The sequence below is a fragment of the Macrotis lagotis genome, chromosome 1 (genome assembly GCF_037893015.1).
Source record: "Macrotis lagotis isolate mMagLag1 chromosome 1, bilby.v1.9.chrom.fasta, whole genome shotgun sequence".
In the NCBI taxonomy this organism is placed as follows: Eukaryota; Metazoa; Chordata; class Mammalia; order Peramelemorphia; family Peramelidae; genus Macrotis; species Macrotis lagotis.
The window spans coordinates 841,545,977-841,563,812 of NC_133658.1; the positions used below are offsets into that span (position 1 = coordinate 841,545,977).

Below are 17,836 nucleotides of genomic sequence, written 5' to 3' on the forward strand. Positions count from 1 at the left end.
AGGCAAACAGAAATCAAGTAACTTGCTCAGGATTACACAATTATTAAGTGTCTGAGGCTGAATTTGAACTTCAGGCCTAGTACTAGCTACCTCTAAAAGAGACTCACAAATTATCAGAGAAGATGAATCAGGAAATCTGTATGTAGAGTTGAGACAAGTCTGCTTTCCATGGTTACTTTGACTCATGAGTTAATGAATGGGTTCTCATTCAAGATAAAGTGTTTTGGTTGCATTGTCCAATTAGTCCAGGACACAGTGATGGTGATCTGGCCAAAGCATGTGCTGGTAATTGGAGTGGAAAATTTTTAAACCCCAGAAATTGAAAAGTTGATATTCAGTAATAGTGATTTTTGAGCTATGATCCATGAGCTGATCTCAGAAACTCCTTAAACTTGATTGGAAATATAAAAGACTTAATTTCTTTTCTAATCTTATGTCTTTTATTTTATTAATATAAAAACAACATTTTGAGAAGGGATCTGAAGCCTATAGGACTTCACCAAATACCTGATATCACCTAAGAAAGAAACTGATGCAATCTTTTCATTTCCCCTTTCTTGTATATGTTTCTATAAATATATGTCTATATGAACTTATCTACTTCTCTCCCCACTTCCCTAGGAGGAACTTCTCTCCTTCTGCTAAGGATTTTCCTCCTCCTTCTCCTTGGTTATGGAGGAGAGTATCTCACCTGTATTCTTAGACATTCAAGATGCCCTATGCCCAGGTAAGCACCATCTCTTGCAGATTTCTGAGCTCTACTGTGGTGGAGAGAGCTGGGACACACATATAAAGTATCAATGTGTCCATGGTGGATAGGAGTCCAGATTCTATATTTTCATGATTCAAGAGAGGGTAGAGACATAGAATCATTTATGTACACAGGAGTTTCCTTGAGTCTTATTCTCTTAAATACCTATGTTAAGGTTTTTCCCTTCTGCTTGAGAATTCACTAAAACATAATAAAATATTCAAAGATGGATTGTGATCCCAAACCAAACAGCACATACATCAATAAAATCATAGATTCATCCATATGTGTTTTTTTGCTCCATCTTCTATTACCTCCCTAGAGCTCAGGGCTCTATACTTTACTGTGTATCAAGTTGGGTTTAGATCCTGGAAGAAATAGGTGCTTGATAAAAGTTCATTATCAACAAAATGAAACAATGACATGTAGATAATTAAAATATTATAAAATGCTAAAGATTCCTTCCAGTTGACACAATTGACCCAATTTACCCTTGAATGAACTTGGTTGATTGTATATTAGAATGAGTTTCATAATAGACAGGGTATCTATTTAACTTTTATTTGTAATAGTACAATTTAAGCATGTTATAAGTGTTTTTTGAATTGATGTATATCAAGTGATGTACATCAAATGGAAATATATTCAAAAATGGAAATCAGTGGACATTTTTTCTGTTTTAGTTTAAATAAGATTTGAATGTTAAGCATTTGTTGAAGCTAATTTCACAGAAATACCATTCTATCAAATATACAAATAATCAAATATGCAGAATGGAAAATCTGTTACCTCCATTATATTCTGCCTTGGTCACACGCTATCTCTACAATTTGATTTATCCCATTTTGGGGAGCAACTTGACGAACTAGAAGGTTTTCAAGGAGGGCAAGTGGGATAATGACAGCTTTGGGACCATATGTTCATAGATTTACAGATGAAAACAGCCTCAGAGGACATTCTTCATTTTGCAGATGAGGAATATGAGTTTAAGAATGGGTAAGTGACTTGCCAAAATCTTACAGCTTATAATGAGTCAGAGGAGGGATCTCCACAGACAGCATGGTTTCTCCTTTACATGTAGCTTCCTCCATCGATTTATAAGAGGATTAATCAAAGGAACTGAGAAAGTTAAGATTGGAGAAGAGGAGACAGTGAGAAGCTTTGTTGACTTTAGCTAGATGAAAGCTAGTCATTAAAAAAGAGGTAACAGTCCTGTCTAGGGTCTCAGAGAGGGGAAGGAATAAATATTTATTAACTGCCTAACTATACCTAAACATCTTACAAATATTAACTCATTTGATCATCACAAAAATCTTAGGCTATAGGATGTATTATTATACCAATTTTCACTTGGGGCAGCTGGGATAGAAAGTGGTTAAGTGACTTGCCCAGGATCGCACAACTATTAAGTGTTTGAAACCAAATTTGAATTCATGTTCTTCTGACTACAGGCATATAATTCTATTCATTGCACCTCCTACCTGCCCTAGGATAGAATTATAGAGGAGCTGTCAAATGGTGGATATGCTGAAAAATTCTTAATGATTTCAACTGCTGAAAAATAACTTCAGACTCAGGAAGGTAGTGAGTTCCTTAGCAATGGAGATTCTTAAACAGAAGATGGTGGTTCATTTAATTGTGGGGTTTGGGGAGTGTAATGGGGAGGTGATGAAAGGGAGTAGGGGAAAAAAGGTAAAGGAAGAAAAAAGATTGCTGTAGCAAGGGTTTCTTAGAAATTTCAGATTGGACTAAATGACCTCAAACCTCATTTTCCACTGATTGATCTTTATAGTTCCAACTCCACCATTATTTTCATCATGCCCCTCTTCAGTGTACCTTCTGACACTCCCCCCATCTTTTCAACTTTCTTTGGTATAATGTCAACATATATAGACATGTGCAGACAAAGACACAGCTCATAATGATATGAACACACATATCAAGGCTTTCCAAATTGATGGATGTTGAGGGAAGGGACTGCCTTTCTTTTTCTTATTTGCATCTTCAATATTTAGCTCAGTGTCTGGAATTTACTAAACAATTAATATTTACCTTGTGGTAACTGGTGGCCCTAATCATTTTTAAAAGGTTAAGTATGGTGAAGGGAAGAGCCTGAAACCTTATTACAGTCCCACAATAAGAAAAATAATGACCCCTTTTCCTTTTATGGGGAACCCAAAGAACACTATCCATGTCTTAATTTTACATGACCTGCAAAAGGATGCCAGGCTGAATCTCTAGTTGGTAGATTAGTTGGTGGAGGAAAGAGGAAATGGATATATAGACATAGCTCCTGATGATATGAACCACATATGTCACTCTCTTCCAAATTGGTGGATAAAAGATATAGAATACCAGAACACAGCACTTTTGGAAGGAACAGAAATTGGCTCTCATTTCTATAGCAGTGGTATAGAAGAGAAAAGGATGGAGTCCAAAAAAAAGTAAAAGACAAAACAACAAGGTAGATGCATTGAGGGTGATATCTGCACAGGTCAGTATGATGATATCATGGTGGAGGATAAAAGCATGAGAGAGAACATTCGAATGGCAGCAAGAGACCTGATGGAGGGGCACCTGCAGCCTATCTCTGATTGCTAGGTAAGAAGCTCCATTTTAAGAAGTACAAGCAGGCAGATTATGGCTTCATTACTCTCTATGCTACACTCCTGATTTCCCAGACTTTCTCACCTATGCTCCTTTGCCAGATATTTTCATTTTTCCTCCTCTTTCCCATACCCACTCCTCATTTCCTTTCTCCAGCTTCTTCTTAGGTACTGCTTTTGTCCATTAGAAAAATCAGCTTCTTGAATGTCTTTCTCTCTGCCTGTCTTTGTTTTCCAAGCACCTTGTGCAGTACTTGGAGCATGGAAGATGCTTAATAAATATTTGATAGATTGAGTGGTGGTCTGCCCTGGCAAGTAAGACACCTGAAACTGATTTTACGGTAGCACATGAGTGAATAAATTAGGCCCAGGAGAAGCAAATTTAGTAGAACTTAGAAGAAACCCATTGTTTCTTTGTGATATGACCACAGAACCCACTTCACAGTGGACATTGTGATCATCATCATTATTAGATTTTGGCCATCAGCATAGCCAGAAAATAGGTCATAGGCTCATGGAAATCATCTCCAGGGTGGAACAGGAGAATTTTATTGCCAAGGACCACAGAGGACAAACAGCAAAGAAAGGAATGAAGGTCAAATGATAAGTTTCATCCAGACCTGGAAATCTGATTAGCAAGAAGGGAGCTGAACTGGTATGGAGACAGATAGTGTCATCTAGTGTCACCTTTGCAGAAGGAAGAAAAAAGTCTAGTGTAGTTATGGTTCCTGAAACACAGGTCCTTTTCTTGCTTGCATTTAAGCTACCTTTATGAATCCTATTATCAGGTTAGCAACATTCTCTTAGATCTTTTATTTTAAGGAAACACTTGCAGATATATTGTGTAAATAATTAATATAGTGTCATCTTAATAATATATGACTAATTGTTTAATAGTTAATATGTATTAGGGCTAAGAACTTGCATTCTAATCCTAATACTTTCCCATTTGTTGCCTTTTGAAAATTTGAAAATTTGTTGCCTCTTATCTTCTGGGGTTTGCAACTAAACTTATAATGGGCCAAAGCACAAGTGATTCATTCCCTGGAGATATGACCTATGATAGAAACTGAATCTGCTTTCAGAAAGGATTCAACATTACAACCATGAAATTCATTAAAAAGAACAGGAATGGGGTGGCTAGGTGGCTCAGGGGATAAAGCACCGGCCCTGGAGTCAGGAGTACCTGGGTTCAAATCCTGTCTCAGATACTTAATAATTACCTACCTGTGTGGCCTCGGGCAAGCCACTTAATCCCATTTGCCTTGCAAAAACCTTAAAAAAAAGAACAGCAACTTGCCAGCTATTTTCAGAGTCATTGTGGTGCAGTAGTGTGGTTGTTCAGTCATTTTTCAATGATGTAAATTAGTGTCAACAGGTTAACTGTATTAGATCATTTGTCTATTCTTTTGTCCTTTAGACATCAGCATTTATCCTTGTATCTTACTTATTTGTAGGCAAATCACAATCCATATAAGCTATTGGAAACCCTTAGAGTTCAAAGAAAGGCATTCTACTTTTCAATTAAACCTTAATCTAAATTGGTGATGCAATAATCAAAGACAATTTTAGAGTACCTGCGTTGGAGAAAACCATCTGTATCCAGAGAAAGTACTGTGGAGTTTGAATAAGATCAATTTAAAAAAATTCTTATGCACTACATAATTTTGCTATTTCTAATATTTTATTTTTCTCCTCAAGGCTATTATTTCTTTCTCAACACATTCAATTTTGATCAATTTATAGCATCGGAATAATGTGAAGATTATCAGACTGCCTTCTTCGGGAGGGAAGGAAAGGTAGGGTGGGGGGAAAAGTGTAAAATTCAAAATCTTACAAAAAATGATACTACTATCGTATATAATTGGAAAACAAATAAAATAGTTTTTAAAAAATTTAAATGGTGGAGGATCTCAACTTCTCTGCTATACAAAAGGGACAAACATTATTCAACTTCTCTGGCTGCAGAGTAAAATTGTCTCTGGTCCTCCATAGTTGTTGCCAGGTTACTACCTCTCTTCACTTTTTCCCAGGGAATGTATAATAGAATACATTCTATTTCCAAATAGATTCGAACAGAATACCAGCTCTAAAGAAATTTTTTCTGAGTTTTCATTTTTTCTTTTATAATTTTCTTGTACCTATTTTGTTCTCATACCTCTTCTCTTTTTTTAAGAGTTTTTTTTTTTTTTTTTTTTTGGTAAGGCAATGGGGTTAAGTGGCTTGCCCGAGGCCACAAGGCTAGGTAATTACTAAGTGTCTGAAAGCCAGATTTGAATTCAGGTACTCCTGACTCCAGGGCAGGTGCTCTATCAACTGTACCACCTAGCCGCCCCTCATACCCCTTCTCTTATTCAATTCCCTTTTTCTTTTCTCTCTGGATATAAAGTTCTACTTTCTTTGCTTGGGAAGGTCATACTTTCCTTACAGAGAATCTTAGATGACTTCTTTTTCTTGAAACAAAAGGAAGAATATTTTGTTTTAGCTTTGATACTTTGCTTTGCTCAATGTAAATCCTAATATGGAACTATTGTTGCAGTAACCCATTGGTGTTAAAAAACTTCTAATACTTAGTCCTTCAGTGACTTAAAAGAAGTAGAATGCCTTTTCAAGGGTTTTCAATAGATTATATGGATTGTGATTTTCCCACAAATAAGTAAGATACAAGGATAAATGATAATGTCTAAAGGACAAAAGAAAAGACAAATGATCTAAGAAATGTAACCGGTTGATGCTACCTTAAATCACTGAAAATGACTGAATAACAACCACACTACTGTACCACAGTGACTCTGAAAATAGCTGGCAAGTTCCTATTCTTTTTAATGAAATTCATGGTTGTGATGTTGAATCCTTTATGAAGGCAGATTCAGTTTCTAGCTTAGGTCATATCTCCAGGGAATGAATCACTTGTGCTTTGGCCCATTATAATTTAAATTTTTCTTTTGTTTCTTTACAAGACAATGGGGTTAAATGACTTGTCCAAGGTCACACCCCTAAGTAATTATTAAGTGTCTGAAAATGGATTTGAATTCATTTACTCAACTCCAGGACCAATGCTCTATCCACTGCACCACCTAGCTACTCCTTATAATTTACTTTTTTGTTTTTCCCCAGTATCCCTTGAAGCATTAGAGTTTTACTGAGTATAGATAGAGCAGATGCTCTCTCTATTACCAATACCCTCAGGATCTAAAGATTAAGAAGTCTCATTTTTTCAGTATATTTTCATGCAATGTACCTATTTCTTGTGTGTTACTGATATTTTGTCAAAGACTTTTGCAGTGCTTCTGTACATCTGACCCTTCCTTTACTCATAGCATCTGTCCCAAGCACCATGTGTGTTTATAGGAAGATAAGAGGGGGCTGCTCAACTCCCTTCATTCTCCCTTTAGTCTATCATGTTACAGACAGATTTCTTAGGCACTTATATAAGTTACTTGACTTGGTTGAAGAGATAGTGTGAAGAAACTTGCTATAGTTTAAGGAGAATGGAAATGGGGCTAAATATGAAAAGGATTAGAAGGAGCACAGCTCTCCAATTTATTCTGTAGTTATGAGTCTGCCCTAATTTTTTATCATTCTTTAAGAAATTAATTTAGCTGAAATGTTCACAAATGCTAATAAAGCCCTCAAGAATAAAGTTTTATATTTCAAGGATCCAAATGGGCACAGTATTAGAAACAATCATTTTTGGAAAATGTTTCTTTCCTGAATCTTTTCCCAGATAAATCACTATAAAATATATATTCAAGTGATAGTTATTCTCTCTCTCTCTCTAGTGAAAAATATTAGACTCCCTTCTTAGAGTTAGTAGACAATACCAAACCAACTAAACTGAGATGTTTTGTGAAAGTAGACCTATATAGTGAAGTAAGAGTGGATAGACCTCAGTTTCTTCATCTGTAAAATGAGGTAGACATAGAAACATCTAAATTTCATTCCAGTTCTAGATCTATGAGTCTAGAGGGCAGGGAATGGGCTTTCCAGAGACAGAAAGCAAAAGTTTAATCTTAGAGAATGGATGGCTGAGAGGGTGTTTTAAGAAGGATATGACTATCAAGATTCCCCCACAGCCTGGGTGGTGGCAAATGGAGATAGTCTGAGGAAGAAGGGGCAGGAGAGTATTTGATGGCAGGAGTGTCCGACCCATAGACATAGCCCTAACTGTGGTTGCTAGAGTTCTCTGAGCATAATAGACAATATGAATATTTATGTATTTATTTCTTAGTAAACCTATCTGATCTCAACCACTTTCTATATACAGTACATAGTCATTGAATCTCTCTAGTTACAATTTCTTTATCTTAATTTTGGAATAAACACATTCTTCTTGTATCTCTGAATGGATTGTTGTAAAGCTCTAGTTGGCAAAGATTCTCCCTTCTTTAAAATTCTCATAGCACTTAACCTCTTCCTCTCTCTTGCACTCCATTATTCCACTTAGTAATACTATTTATGTTTTTAGTAATTAAACTTTTTTTAATCAACAAGAATTTATTTTCTCTTACTCCTACTTACCTCAAATGAAAAACAAAGCAAACTAGTGTAACAAATAAAAAACAGCAAAATAAATTCCCACATTGACCACATCAAAAAATGTGTTTCTGCTATGGAATCTATCGCCCCTCTATGAGGAAGTGAGTAGCCTTCATTGTCAATCCTCTGGAATCATGGTTATGTCTTCTAAAGTCTTTCTTCAATTCTTCTTCATCAGTGGGATGAGGGGAGGGGAAGGACTTGTTACTCAATCCTCAAATGTTGTGCTTGAGGAGAACATGTTCTATCTGAATCTACCAACCTTGAATGTCTCCAACTATTGATCCAGAGACAGATGATGCATCTATTATTTGCAGAATATTCAAGCCAAGTTTTTTAAAATTGTTTTTATTCTTCTCTAATGAAAATTTTATTTTATTTTTCCAATTACATGCAATGGTAGTTTCTCAGCATTCATCCATTTGCAAAACTATGAGTTCTACATTTTTCTATCATCCTTCTTTCCCACCTCCCACCTTATAGTGGCAAATAGTCTAGAAAAGGTAGTACATGTACATTCATCTTTAATGTTTTTAGCTATCAAATATGTTCTAAAAAAAGCAATTAGAACTAGGGTAAAAGAAAAAAAAACATGAGAAAGCAAGGAAAAACAGAGTACTCTTTGCTCTGTATTCAGACTCTAGTACCCCCCCTCCCCGCTGTGGATGTAGATGGTATTGTCCATACAAGGTTTTCTGCATCATCCTTAATTTCTGACCTGCTGAGAGAAGCTGGATCCATTATAGTTGATCATATCACAATGTTATTGTTAATGTGTACAATGTTCTCAAGTTAGGTTTTAAAAGACTTATTTTACCAGTAATTTACTACATAATTAGTATTCTCTGTCAAAGGATTTTTTGATATTGAATACTAAAGTAGATTGAGGGGGCAGCTAGGTTGCTCAGTGGATAGAGCACCAGCCCTGGACTCATGAAAACCTAAGTTCAAATCTAGTCTCAGACACTTAATAATTACTTAGCTCTGTGACTTTGGGCAAGTCACTTAACCCCATTGCCATAAATAAATAAATAAAATGGAATCTAAAACACACATTGTCAGCAAATGATTTTATAACAAAGAAAATCAGTACAGGAATGGATATTAAAATAAAAATTATAAAGTAGGTTGAAGCCTCTACAGGAAGCACATGAAATATTTTACAATAGTGAAACATTTAAATATATACAACTAATCTCTACTTCAGCTCCCAACTTCATTAGATTTCAGTTTCTTGCCGTCAGTTGCTGAGATCAATTGACCTTTGTATGATCTTCAGCAGGGACCACAAAGCCCAGAATATAATAGATGCTTTATAAAATATTTATTCCCACAAAGACATAATATTGTGAAATTGATTTTCAGTATTATTATTATTATGACCACTAAAGTTAATGTGCATTTACACTAAATTAAGAAAGGTTCACAAAGCTCAAATTAAGATTATACTCATTTACAAATTTATGTACAAGTCAAGGAAAACAAAATGACTCACATTAGTCAGTACTATTATCCAATAATGAAAAACTGTCTCTTAGAATTCTATATAGTTTCAGTCACTTACAGGAGGTACTTGGATGTTGTTCCCACAGATTGCTCTTGCCCTTTCTGTTTGCTCTGGCTCTTTTACCTCCAGTCCATCTCAAAAGTCATTGATAGCTTCTCCCTGTCATGGATACCTTTGGTCATTTTGCATTATTTTATTTGTATTCCACACTTCTCTCTCAGCAGATGGCCCTATGCTACCTTGTTCTCTTTATATTCCATGCTTTCAGCTACTCCTCTCAGTGACCACTAGCAATTATCCATTCCTCTAATAGTCCTAAATTGTCCTATTTTATCTTCCTGCCATTCCCTTTCCTACAATTTTCTCAGTTTCCAAATACTTCCCAGTGCACTTCTCAGTCTTCTTGAGGATCTCCAAAAAACTAGGCAATTACATAGCTAAGAATCACAGAATGTCAGAAAAGAATTGAGAGGGTGTTTAGTCCATCTTGTACATGGAAAAGAATCCCCAGTACAATGCACTAGACAGGTAGTCATACAAGATATTTTTCTGAAGACCTTAAGTGAAGGTGACTCCATTGCCTTGAAAGGCTGACCATGGCAACTGTGGACCTTCAGATAACTTTAAGGTAGTTTTTTTCCATTTGTTTGTTTGATCATTGGTTTATTTTTCAGTTCCTGATAACAAATCCAAGTTTACTTCTTTGCAACTTTCAATCTCTGTTCCTAGTTCTTCCCTCTGGGACCAAACAAGACATGTCTAATATTTAGCCTGAACTAAGAGGAGACTAGAGAGTGAAATGCTTGCAATCTCTAAGGGATTGCAAGAGGGACTGGACTTTTTTACCAGTAATTTTACCAGTAAATTACTGGTAAAAAATTGCAAAAGTAGGAGGAAAAGGGAGTAGAACAGAGAAATGCATATTTTTAGAATGACATAAGAAGAGTGTTCTTAAGAATCAGAGTTTTTTGATTCTATGAAATAGACTTTCTTGGGACCTGATATCTTAATTCAATATCCTCTCCCATGCCAAAAACTGTAGGTGTTTAAACAGACACTGCTTGATGGGTTTAATGAGGTATTTAAAGGAGAATCAAACATGTATTGCACTAAATGATTTCTGAGATTTCAATCAAATCTGCAATTCCATAATTCTAATAAGTTCAATATACTCATATGAAAGTATGGGTTGTTTGCAGTTAGAAATCTGAATGACTGGTAAACTTCCAGAAGTAAAGCCTTTCCCACTCACACATCCTATTAGAAGTGTCCAGAAATGGCATGATTTCAGATATCATAAAAAGAAGAAATTATTTTATGATCTTTAAATGCAGATTACAGCTAGCTGTTTGAAGGAATGGGAGCCATAGGAGATAGTCATTACTTTTTTCCATTTTCAGAAATGTGTGGTCTAATCTTCTGGAATTTGAATTCTAAACATATAGACAGACATGACCTCCACTTTTAAGTACATTTGGTAAGGCCATTATATTCACAGAATCCACAAATAGTCAGAGAGGAAAGATTTTTTATCTTGGAGAATATCTTAACCTAGTGAAGGATAGCAGTATTCTGGACATCGGTGATAACTTAGTCCTTCCCCCTAAAATTAAATCATTAATTGCCTAGCCATGTGGCCTTGGGCAAATGACTTAACTCCATTGCTTTGAAAAATCTAAAAAATAAAATAAATGAAATTAAATTAAATCATTATTATGATTTCAAGTCAATTCTAATTTAAACTCAAGTTACATAATCTCACATTTCAAAATTCACTATAGTAGACTATAGCTCTATAATATGTACTGAAATCAATGACTCCTAGAAGAAACCACTAAGCATTTCTAAAAGGCTAAATGTCTTCAGAGTAAGAGTGTTCTAAGAGCACAGTGAGTGCTAATGGTCAAAAAGTATTAACCCCCACTTGCCTCTATAGAGATATCCAGGAGCACTAATTAGATCTTGGATCTGCATAGAGAGAACATCCGAAGAATGCCACACTGGATCTGCTTGGTTTTGATGCTATAGATGATGGGGTTCATTAATGGAGGAAAGAGGAAGTGGACATAGCTCATTACAATGTGAGCCTCACGTGACACATGTTTTCCAAAACGATGGATGAGAGACAAGCCAATTACTGTGACATAGAAGACAAGAACACAGTAAATGTGGGAAACACAGGTATTGAGGGCTTTGGTCCTCTCCTCTCCTGAGGCTATACTCATGACTGTCCTTAGGATTAGTACATAAGAGAAAAGGATGATCAGGGAATCTAGGAATACAGTAAATGAGACCAGAACAACTGGGTATATGCGATTGAAAGTGATGTCCGCACAGGCTAGTTTGATGACATCTTGGTGGAGGCAAAAGGCATGGGAGAGAACATGGGAATGACAGTAAGGGAACCATTGGAGGGGTACTATTGGGGGAATAATAGATATGCAACCTCTCAGTAGGGCCCCGACCCCAATCTTTACCACTTTGGTGTTGGTGAGTATAGATGAGTATCTCAGGGGATTACAAATGGCAATAAATCGATCATAAGCCATAGCAAGCAGGATACCTGATTCCACTAAGGCAAGTGAATGGATAAAGTATGCTTGGGAGAAGCAGATCCCATGGTCAATCTCTCTGTGATCTAACCATAAGACCCCCAGTACAGTAGGCATTGTGGTCAAAGTCACCCCAAGGTCAGTGGCCGCCAGCATGGCTAGGAAATAATACATGGGTTCATGGAGACTTTGATCATCTCTGATAAGGATGATAAGGGTGCCATTCCCCAGAATCACAGATGCATATACAGCAAAGAAAGGGATGGATATCCAGTGATGGGCTTCCTCCAGGCCTGGGAAACCAGTCAGAAGGAAGGGGGTTGAACTGATATTGAGCCACATAGTGGGATCCCTGCAGATAGGAAAAAGAACTCCCTTTATTCCCCTGACAACAGGAATAAAAAAAATCTCTTCTTTGACTAATCTGTTTTTTCCTACTAATTTATCATATTAGCAAAACTCTTGATCCTATTTCTATTTTTGATTGAAGGGAACTAACCATATTTGCATAAACTTGACAATAAGTAATGCTTTCCCTATTAACCAGACCTTGACTTTAAGACATTGGCAATATTTTTGCTTTGGATTCATCCTGTTCAGTTCCTACTCATTTCTTTTCCAAAGGTAAACAATCATAACTCAAAGGAAATAGCAGTTGAGGATAAAACTAAGTATGCAACAGCAGCCAGATTTTCTTTTATCAGACTGTGCTTGCAAATATAGTTTCACAATCATAGACAGTAATTGCAGTAAACATGGAAAGTCAAAATTTGTAAATCAATTTATATATACTGTGTTCTTTCTTATTTTGATTATCTAGATCTTCTATATTAAAATTTATATTTATTTATATAAAACTCTTTAACATTATTGTTACTTAGGAATTTAGCAGTATGTCTGCAGGGAACCAATGACACCAATTCATTAACTGCTTATCCTCTTATGTGATGATAGAAAAATGATGTAAATTACGCTGATTTTTTTCAATATTGATGAAACTCATCATGTATAAATATTTCCTAAATTAGGACACTCAAAGGATTTTATACTTTTTCTATGTGGATTAGTCTTTGTAGTAATAGTTCACCGAATCCAGGGTTTTCTCATCTTTCATCTTCTGGGTCTTTGACAAGACCTACATAAGAATGAGTGGTCTAATGAATGAGAGAGGTAGTATTTATTGTATACCCAGTCAACACATGACTTAAACATAATATTTTACCTTAATAAATTCAGGATCAATACTGATAATATTAATATATCCAATTTATATAGCAAATTGAAACTGCATTACACCTATAAAATGGAGTAGCTAAATAAGCTATCTGGGATAGCAGTAAGGCATTTGATTTCATTGGTCTCAGGGATCTCTCAGTTGAGGACACTATCTGCTAATGCAGGTCAGAAGCTTTGCACAAGATACTGTCTTGAAGTAAAAAAATTGCCCACAGCATAGAGATGTTTAAGTACAAGTCTACTTCCTGAGTCTCTAGTCATTGTTATTCACAATAATATCTTCTTAATTTAAGAAAATTAAGACTTAGATTAAATAGTATCTTAATTATTATATGGAAACTAAATAGAGATCTAGAGTTTTGTTTTAATGATAGCATTCTTTCCCTGCACTCTAATACTTTTCAAATGATTTCTCCTTGAGCCTGCACAATCTATATTTTCATGACCTGTAACTACACTTGGGCCCTTCATATAGCCTAAACCATTGACATTTCTTTGCCCTTTGCCTCTTTGCTGTATAGAAAAATCTTCCCATTGTTTCTTCTCCTTCTTAAGATATGGAATATCTCTGATTCTCCTGATTCATGGATCCTTATCTAGGCTATCATTCTTGCCTCTGTTCCTCTGGCATTATTAATGGACTTCACTCAATTTTTGAAAGAACTCAGTGATGACATAAAGTACTTTTCATTTCCATTTCCTGATTTTAGACAAAATAACTAGTTCTTATTCAAGTATTTTCTCCTTTAAGTCTTCATCTTTTGTCACTTGTGTTTCTTTCCTCCTTGTAACTTTCTTTCTAGTCTTTTCTTCTTTTTACACCTAATGTTCTGAAATTTGAATGGTTGCATTTCCACAGTCATTTAGCTAGATGAATAGTTTTCTTGATGAAAGCAATATGCTATTCCTTATTGGTTACATTGATTGGAAACTCTGGAAATCTTTATCTCTTTTCTGTAACTTTGTTTCAGGAAAGGAATTACAATTACTTCACCTAGTGTTACGGTTTTTTTTATTATCAAACATTTTTTCCAAGCCATAGAAACTACCTAGATTGGTAAGAAGTTCCATTTCACTGGGGTACCAAGAGTCTTCAGGAGTAGATCTGTAATGGATCTATTAGTGAGCTTCCTTTTCATAAGTTGGATAAAGAACAGGGTCTACACCTAACAAGAAGTAGTGACACTGTCTACCAGACTGATTGTCATCTAGACCCATTTAGTTAGATAGACTAAGGGCCTTTGCAATGACCTACTGATTCATAAACTGAGAAACTGACTGGATGACTAAGACTTTAGCTAACTTCCAAAATGGTAATACCTGAGTGAATGACTCAGTTTGTTGGCTGGTGACCTTTCTTGCATTTCTCACATCAACAGCAAAGGTGAGTTATCCTAGAGGGGGGATAAAGAGAATAGAAAAAAATTATATATTTAACTGGGGAAAGTCACTCAAACTCTGTCTTTATTTCTTCTTTTGCAAAATGAGGGGAATGTCCAATGATCTTCATATTTTCCTCCAGCTTTATATATCTTAGGCTATACTCTTAGACTCTTACAATGCCTTTTCCCCATTGGATTTTGGTCTATTATTCACAGGAATGCCTTTTTCTGAGTTCTGGGAATCCCTTTAAGGATTGACCTTTAAGTCATAGTCAACATCTTTCCTAACTCAACAACAAATCCATTTGGCCATCTAGTCATTCAAAACTATTTTTCTGATTAACTATGTATAAGACTTTGTGCTAGATGATGTAGGAACAGTGACCAAATTGGATGCAAGACAGGCAATATGGAGTTAGTGCCATCATGGACCTGAGGAGCATAAAGGAAAGGTAATAGGATGGATGAGAATGGAATTGACAGGTATTGAAATTCCTTTCTGAAGACTTACAATTTATTCCTTCTTTTAAATCTGTCACATCTATGCTGCCCTGTTTCACTTCCAGATCTAGGTACTTCCTTGACCCTAAGAAGGAAGAAGCAGTCTTACTCTAAGAAGACAGTTCCATGTCCTGAGAGGCATTAGGAAGGAATGAGAAATCCTAAATCCATTCCAATATTCCTGCTTTATCCTTTATAAGTCCCTACTCTTCCCGCTGTCCCATAAACTGTCAATGCAGTAAGTTAAGCCATCAGTTAAAACCAAATCAGCAAGCAATTTTTAACATACCACCTCAGTGATCACCCTCTCTGTCCTGAAGGAGATGCCAGAGAATAGATAGTCCTTAGCCACTACTATCATTTCTATAGTCTTTCGTCACCTGACTTATAGTCCAAAGGTGCTATGCCCCAAATGAAGTGTTTATCTATATTCTTACTCTTCAGAGCTGGAAGTGTACCTGCCTCTATAGGTTATTTATGGAGGACTCTAGGTCTCTAAACACTCTTCATCCTTCAATATATTCTGTTCTTAAGGAAAAGACTTTGCTCCCTTCCCACCTTCCCTTGGCAAAGTAGAGTTCAACCAGTGAGCTGGAGCTCCTCCCAAAGGCTTTCTAGGCTCTACCTTGGGGATGGAGCAGGATAATTAGACTCTCAGATTCTAGGGTAGTGTAATAGTGGATAGTAGCTTGAGACCATGTAACTCACTACCAGACCCTCTAATACATAACCTGCTATGACTTGAATGCCTTCCCTAAGGAGAGTCTCAAAACACTAATTGACTTTCAGCAGTCACCCATGAAAATTACCCTCAGAAATCTAACATCATGTGCTAAAACCTCCTCTATCTCTCATCAGTGATTAATCTCACTAAAAGGGTTTTGAGTTTCTTCCAGACTCTGTGTGAGCTGAGCCTGAATATGACTTACCTTGAGTTTTATCACATGTATTTTCCAAGGGCACCCTGGGCCCATATATCCAGGTTTAGTTTGATGTATTATTGTAGTCTGAGGGCATTGTGAACAGTCCCATTCAGGACCTATTAAAGACTTAGTATTATCAATTCCACATTTATCTGCTGTTGTTCTGCACCAGAGTATCTGGTGGAATTTCTAAGCCTTCATTACTTTCAGCAGACTGATCATCCTCTCCTTAGTTATGACTCTTTAATAGGCAGCAAGGTGTATCTCAATTTATGAATTTGATGTGGATTTATCCAATCACATTCTTGAATGGCTCTATTCTTGCTGCTTAGGATAATTATTTTCTCAGGAAATAATCTAGGTATATGAGGAGGTAGTGGGGTATAGTGGTAAAAGTGTTGACCCAGGTGGGTCATGGGACCTACATTGTAATTTAGCTTTGTTCTCAGTCTGTGTGGCTTTAAGAACATTTTTGAACATTTCTGGGCCATGGCTGCCTCATCTGAAAAATATGGGGTTGGACTTCTAAGGTCCTTCCTGTGCCAAATCTTCATTTCTCAAAAACGGTAAGTTTTTAAGAAATGTTTCTTCACTCAGCTGTGAATCCACAAAATCTAAATCCTCAATTCAAACCTCCTACTTCTACTCCTCCTAGGTCAGGCTCTGGGAGTCTGAGATGAACCCCACCACTAATATTCCTGCTCTAGTAGCTCTTTCCCCTCATCTGCACAAATGTCCCTATTCTGTTCCAATGAGCAGCTGAACATCACCCTGCAGTAAAACAGTCCCCTATTTACTGGGTTTTTCCCTGATCAGGTTTATGTCTAAAATATGTGAGATCTCAAATTTAAAATGATATCATAGGAAAGGAATTTGGGATCGGGGGGAAAGGGGAAAAGTTGATTCTACAGTGAGGATCATATTGTCTTTTCTCTATTATAACTTTCTCTATTTATAAAAAATACTCTCTTCCTCATGCTGCATCCTAGTGACCACAGGCATCTTTCTGTTTAAGTGAGCAGCTTGAGGGGTCCCTCTTCGCCCATGTGATTTACAGAGTCCTTGTCTTTTTGATTAATACAAACACATAAGCAAGTACAAACACACATGACCCACACCAAATGATGTTTCTCTTGTGCTGTGATAGAGGCAAGAGGGTGCTTATTGATTTATATGATTTATCCATGATTTGGATCAAGGGAAATTCCTTTGGCTCAGAGATAATTTCTCTGAGAAATAGAATGATCCAGATTAAGAATTGATCTTTCCTTTTTTTGGATTTAGAGGCAATTTTTTTAGTAGCACTTGGTAGTTCATTTTATTTTATTTTAGGGGGGCCATTAGGTGGTGTGGTGCATAGAGCACCAGGCCTGGAGTCAAGAGGGACCTGAATTCAAGTCCGACCTCAGACACTTAGCTGTGTAAACTTGGGCAAATCACTCTTAACACCGTTGCCTTGCAAAAACAAAACAAAACAAAAAACCAATCCAACAATTTCTTTTAGCCATTAATTTAGTTGTTATGGGGCTCATTAACCTTTAAGTTCAATGGGTCTGCAACTGTGACTTAGCTAAACTTTGTATATCTTCACATCCTCATAGCATCCAAATAGCAACTTAATAAATGTATTCAAATGGGTCAGCTAGGTGGAACAGTGGATAGAGCACAGGTCCTCAAGTCGGGAAGAACTGAGTTCAAAATCCTATTTCAGACACTTAATAATTGCCTAGCTGTGTGAGTTGCTTAACCCCACTGCTTTGAATTAAAAAAAAAAAAATAAATGTATTGAAATACATTTGAATAAAAATAAATAAATAAATGTAAATGTATTGAAATAAA

The 17,836-nt window shown here is 36.2% G+C and overlaps 1 protein-coding gene across 1 annotated transcript; it reads right to left on the bottom strand.

Moving 5' to 3' along the window:
• Positions 1–11,358: 11,358 nt before the first annotated feature.
• On the bottom strand, positions 11,359–12,297 carry LOC141489985 (olfactory receptor 51B5-like). Its single transcript, XM_074190297.1, has one exon. The coding sequence runs from the start codon at positions 12,295–12,297 to the stop codon at positions 11,359–11,361; it is 939 nt and encodes a 312-aa protein (XP_074046398.1).
• Between the last annotated feature and the right edge of the window lie 5,539 nt (positions 12,298–17,836).

What these genes read in the sequence shown, in the direction of transcription:
- LOC141489985 (XM_074190297.1), bottom strand. Translation starts at nt 12,297, where the DNA reads ATGTGGCTCAATATCAGTTCAACCCCCTTCCTTCTGACTGGTTTCCCA.